Raw genomic sequence first — 6180 nt, forward strand, 5'->3', positions numbered from 1 at the left:
AACGCTCAGCACTCAGTTACTGTAAGAGCAATAAAAGCTTTGTGAATAAAAAACCAAGAAGAGTAATTTATTAATGTGATTCATCAAAAGATAAGTAAGTAAGAGTGATTTACGATATAACGAAATAAACATATTAGATACACATCGTCATATCACACCTGCTTCACTCTCATGATGAGCTTGAGAAGTTTTGTTGTTTGTAGTTTGAAACATCGACACAACCAGGCTGTTTGTGTTCAGTGTGATGTCGGTCTGAGATCAGCAGTTTTAACACGCTGCACAAACAAAACAAGACGTCACTGAAGGTTTAAATAACGCACACGGTGTGAAGAGTCACAACCAACAACATATAGTTTATTTGGTGCACGTATCTAAAACTAATGCAGAAGCCCTGCAGTAAATCCTCCGTTCATCAAAGTTATAATTAGTTTTTTATTAAACTTGTTTACAGACGTGTTGATTTAACTTCACAGTGATTCTGAAGCTGCTGTTGGATTGTATTCACTTATATACTGAGAGGTGTTTTTACACTCATTGATATAAATGGATGAAAACGTGTCAGTATAAAGGAAAACTGCAGCCTCAGAGATGATCATGAAGTAAAATGAGAACAATTTCAGCAAAAGCAGAACATCATATTTCCTGTAAGACTGTGGTATTATTGCACGACTACATTAGCTTCAGCTAAGTGTACCTAATAAACTGTCTGCCCACGACATGAACTAAATATCTACTTTATTTGTTAACACATGACAACAGAAAGCTGTCAGACTAATTAATAGTATCTAAACCTCCGTGTTGATGGACTTGACTGCAGGAAAGCTGAACAATATTCATCACGGCACAAACGACGTGTCTGATGAGTCTTTACTGCAGCACTTCCTGTGTGTTTCTGCCTCCAAAATTAAAAAAACGTTGAGCAAACTCTTCATTTTAGCAAAGGATAAATACGAGACAGAGCACTTATAGTGACAAACTCACCTTTCTTTTAGTGTTTCAGCATCTTTCAGCTCATTTTATCTTATCAGCTGAAACTTTACACTACCTGCAAACAGACACAGTTAGCTGTAGACTAGCTGGTGAACATAGTGGAGCATTTAGCAGCTAAAGAGCCAGATATTTCCCTCAGGAGTTGGTGGAGAACAAAAACAGAGCTAAAAGAGAGTGAATATTGGACTTACATTCACCAGGTGGACAGAAACACGACTCCACATGAATGATAATGTTGCTCCGTAACTGCTGGATGTGGAAATAAGCAACTGTTTGCTAACATGTTAGCCACAACTACTTTATAAGCTGATAATGTAACAAAAATGCTTCTTACAGACTATTCTTCTGAAAACAAGTGAACAAAAAACATCATGTCAAGTCGCTTGAACCAGATTAAAACTATAAAGGATCAAGAACAGAACCCTGAGGAACGCCACAAGTAATAATTGACATTATCAATGTGACGATAATGTTGCTCCGTAGCTGCTTGATGTGGAAATAAGCAACTGTTTGCTAACATGTTAGCCACAACTACTTTATAAGCTGATAATATGACAGAAGTAGTTTTTACAGACGATTCTGCTGAAAACAAGTTCAGGCAGCTTTAACCAGATTAAAACTATAAAGGACCAAGAATAGAACCCTGAGGAACCCCACATGTGATTATTGACATTATCAATGGGAGGATCATGTTGCTTAGTAACTGCTGGATGTGGAAATAATCAACTGTTTGCTAACATGTTGAACATATCATTGGTAAAAGGTGATGATGTTTCAGTGTTGTTGTTTATGTCTCCGGAGTTAAACAGGAGAACAGGAAGTAGTCTGAGAGGTGATTTCCTGCTTAAGTGACGTTGTGTGTGTGTGTGTGTGTGTGTTTGTTGTTTTTCCAGAGACGTGTCGGTGGAGCTGCCCTTCATCTTAATGCATCCTAAACCCGTGGAGCCGCCGGTGTCCCGCCCACAGTCAGGTGAGTTCACACACCTGAAGGTTAACGACCGTCCATCCCGTCGTCAGCCGAGGATTAATTCACACAAAACGCGTCAGATGTCACACGCTGCTCTAACAGCCTTTATGTAACTCTTTTGCCCTTTTGTCATCCTCGTCGCCTTCTTTAACATGCACTCAATATCCATGGAGACAAGAGGCAGTTTCCATGGAAACAGTGGTGTCATGCTAATACACGTGTGTGTGTGTGTGTGTGTGTTACAGCTGTGCCAGAGATGGACCCCCCCATCGACACCAATTTGATAGAATTCGACACAAAGTGAGTATCCAGCCTGCAGTCGAGTTTATTAAGATAAAAAAAAAAGAAAAATGATGAAGATGTTCTTCTTCACGACGTTCACACACATTCACTGAAAAACAGCTGCTCACATCTGGTCCCGACAGCAACAAGCTCCACATGTCCTCAAGCATGAAACCTGAATCCGTCCGATGTTTTCAAGGGTTTGAAACTTGTTAGAAATAAATAAATAAATAAATAAATAAAAGGTAAATAAACCGTCTCCTCGTCCTCTCAGCAGCATCTCCCAGGACGACGACTTCGTCTTCGAGGACTTCGCCCGCCTGCGGCTCAAAGGCGTCGTGGACGACAAGGACGAGGACTGCTAGGAGCTCGCCAACCCTTCATATGCTCGCTTTGAAACCACCAACACACACACACACACACACACACACACACACACACACACACACACACACACACTCTTCACGTTACATTCCCCGGTGGAGGGGATGGATGAGGGCATGTTTGGACGGAGGCCTCGCAGGGGCTCGGTGGTGTTCTTCCTCTCTTGCTTCAGCCATTCGTCACGCCGCCGCCGCCGCCATTTTTCGCCGCCTTGTTCTCCATCTGTCTTCTCTTGTTTCTCTTTTTTTTTTTTTTCGCTGATAAATGTTAACCAGCTGCAGGACAGATGATGGCGGTCTGGATCTGAATCTGCTGTTTTTGTTTTTCTTTTGTAGTCGACACGTTCAAGGCGTGGGCGGGGCTTAACATGTGAAGGAATTGATTGATCAGCTTAAAATAGAAGAAAATAAACACGTGTAGGAAGCTGAAGAGGCGCAGCAGCAGCAGCCGCAGCGTTCGTCCTCTTTTACTTTGAAATCTTTTTTTTGAATGTCGCCCGTTTCCTGCGGCGACGATCACCGTCTTGTACAAACAGAATATATATTTGAAACATAGAAAAAAAAAAAATCTTCTACGAGCAGTCGAGAGAGAGATCTGTGTTCAGTGGTGATCGCCGTTTTTTTTTTTTTTTCTTCGAGTACATAACTGTAGATGCTTTTTTTACATCATGGCTGCAAGAGGAGGAAACACACTCACACACACTCACTCAGTCTTACGCAGGCAACTGAAGTTCAATTTCACCAGCATCCACTCTCCGCTTCGCCCCCCCGTCGTCACATTTTGTGAAATGTTTTTGTCACGTCGTCACATTTTGTCCGCTGCACTGTTTGTTTTGTTTTTTTTTTACCCTCCCTCCCTTCACTCCTCCTGTTCTTTTATTATTTTTTTTAAATAAGAACCATTCCAGCGTTGACGGAGTCGGGTTGTTATTTTAAACACTTCCCATCTAAAGAAGTTTGTTCTCTGTCGTCACATTTAAAGGAAAAGTTCAGTCCGTCTCTCAATACTTTCCCCTGCTCTGTCTGTGGCTCATTGGTTCCTACCGAAGAAGTAAATCTTTATTAAATGGTTCATTAATAAATAGTTTAATTATTGTTCTAGACTTGAAGGAAAGCACAAGGTGCAACTACGCGGTTTGATTGTGTTTCTCATTTCAGGACGAGGTTTTATATAAATGACGGTTAAATAATTCTTTCTATAAAGTGGATTAACAAGTACAAGTTTGGTGTTATTTTATATTTTTCTTATTATAAACAAATTACATAAAAACACCAAAAACCAACGACGTGTCCGTCTGTCTCTTAGTTACTCTCTGCTGCTCTCATCTCTGAGTTTGTCGGTTCCTGCTGATGTGAATCTTTATAAACATCTCAAATATTTAGTTTTATTTTATATAAAAAGGCTCAATAATTTACAGCGTAATTTACAGTGTAATTTACAGAGTAATTTACAGCGTAATTACAGTGTAATTTACAGCTTATTACTGTGGTTTTAATCACCGTTAAAGATGAGAAAAGTATAAAATATCTGACTGACTTTGAAGAAGTAATTACGTAATATGATTTTGTTATTCTTGTAACTTTACCACTGAGTCATAATTGAACGAGTAAAAAGTTGTTAAATTCTACTACCAGGATCTGAGCACATGACCCGACAGGAAGCCGGAGCCGTAACGTTATATTAAAATATTAAATCTTAAAGGCAAAGTTAAACTCAGCACAGTGTTCATGTTGTAATCCTGAGATTACAGAAGTTGGTGTTTTTTTGGGATTTATTGACAATAATAAAATTATAGAAAATCACCAGACTTTTCCTTTAAATCTCATTTTTTCTACGTGCAGCAGGTTTGAAAACGTCGATCACTTATATTCACTTTAGTAAAGACGTTAATAAAATAAAGACAATGTGCAGGAATCTTCAGACCAAACGTTTTCCACCAGCTACACTTAAAGGTGCAGTTTGTAGAATTTAGTGGCGTCCAGTAGAACGTTCATAAGTTTGTTTTAATTAGTTTATAATCATCTGAAAAATAAGAATCGTCGTGTTTTCGTTACTTTAGAATGAGCCTTTATATCTACGGAGGGAACGGATCCTCTTCTACGGAGGCCGCCATGTTGCTATGGTAGCCCAGAACGGACAAACCAAACACTAGCAACCTCACCGCTAGATGCCACTAAGTCCTATTGTGATTGTTTTATATTAAAATAACACTTCAGGTGAAAATATTAATGTGGAAAATATTTAAAAAACAGCAAACCTACAAAAGGAGCCTGAACTCTGATCACGCTGGAATCGTTTTTTTTTTTGTTTGTTTGTTTGTTTGTTTTTTTTAAACTCTGATTAAACTTTAGACCAGAGTTGGACCTCGAGTCGCTCTCGACTCTTTTGGATAAATTGAAGCTTGTTGTTCAGCAGACGGATTTATTTGACCTTTACTGGGTTTAAACTGGTCTGAAGTGGATTTCTTTTCCCGTCAGTTATGTTCTGAAGTGCTTGATGCTAAACTCACAACAAACAGAGCAGTTAGCTGCCTGGTTTAAACTGCCATCAGCAGCTTGTTTAAAGGGAAATACTGGTGTTTTTTGGTTTATCATCATCATCTTTCTGTTTAAAAATATTAATCCCCACTTGCCACAAATTTACCCAAATGCACTTTCAGTAAATACGTACGATAACACGACAACACTGCGTCTTTACTTTAATCACTTGTGTAAACTGCATCGTGCCTTCTGGATCTCACTGTTGCCAATAACTTTAAGTTGCCAGTTTTTGTGATAAATTCATACTAAATATACAGAATTTGCAGCATTTCAATAAAAGCCTGAGAGGAAGTTAGTGATGTTTTTGTTTTTTACGAAGCAGTAAATTACAGAAAACTACTGTAAATGTCGGCAGGTACCAATAATTCAGTCTGTAATTAAATTCTTCTATTTGAGATTAAACGGATTCAGTTTTTCTGTCTCACAAGTTTAAAACTTCAAATGCAGGAAATAAAATGTATTTTTAACAAGTACAAGATTTAATTCTAGTAAATTAAAAAACATCAAAAGAAGACCAGGAGATGTGGTTGAAAGCTTCATTAACAAGCAACTTTCATGAATTTCTCTTTAGTCTTTAAGACTTTCTGTAATTCTTATAAACGTTTTTGTGAAATTACAACTTTATCCTGTAATATCGCTGCTTTTTTTCATAGAATTACTGTATTATTGACTCGTTTACTTGTAAATTTCTTTTTTTCCTCATAATTATTATCACTTTATCATCAAATAACACTCAAAAATATTTCGACGTAATTCTTTAAATCTCAGATATGTTGTAAAATTATGACTTTATTCCTGCAGCATTTTAACTTCTTTATCAAAACATTATAATTATTAAATTCTGACATTTTTATCCAACAGTTAAATCTGTCATAACACCTCGTTATGATTATTACGACTTCATTCCTGCAACTTTTCTCTTAAAATTACAACTTTATTCTCAATATTGAACTTTTTCTTGTAAAGTATCAACATATTATTGTAACGCTGTTGAATAAAGTCACAATTTTACAGTTT

General features: G+C 37.6%; 1 protein-coding gene across 4 annotated transcripts in view; it reads left to right on the forward strand.

Annotated features, from left to right (window-relative positions):
* The window catches only part of arrb2a (arrestin, beta 2a), a 30748-nt gene extending 24995 nt beyond the window's left edge, over positions 1 to 5753 (forward strand). For 2 of the 4 annotated variants that reach the window (XM_042430154.1, XM_042430156.1), the window contains 3 exons: positions 1884 to 1960; positions 2203 to 2257; positions 2517 to 5753. In XM_042430154.1, coding sequence (XP_042286088.1) covers positions 1884 to 1960; positions 2203 to 2257; positions 2517 to 2604 — 220 coding nt within the window. In that variant the 3' untranslated portion in view covers positions 2605 to 5753. Of the gene's footprint in view, positions 1 to 1883; positions 1961 to 2202; positions 2258 to 2513 lie in introns of all 4 variants that reach the window. The other 2 variants (XM_042430153.1, XM_042430155.1) reach the window with 1 other exon arrangement.
* The last annotated feature ends 427 nt before the right edge of the window (positions 5754 to 6180 follow it).

This window comes from Thunnus maccoyii, chromosome 13, assembly GCF_910596095.1.
Source record: "Thunnus maccoyii chromosome 13, fThuMac1.1, whole genome shotgun sequence".
Classification (NCBI taxonomy): Eukaryota; Metazoa; Chordata; class Actinopteri; order Scombriformes; family Scombridae; genus Thunnus; species Thunnus maccoyii.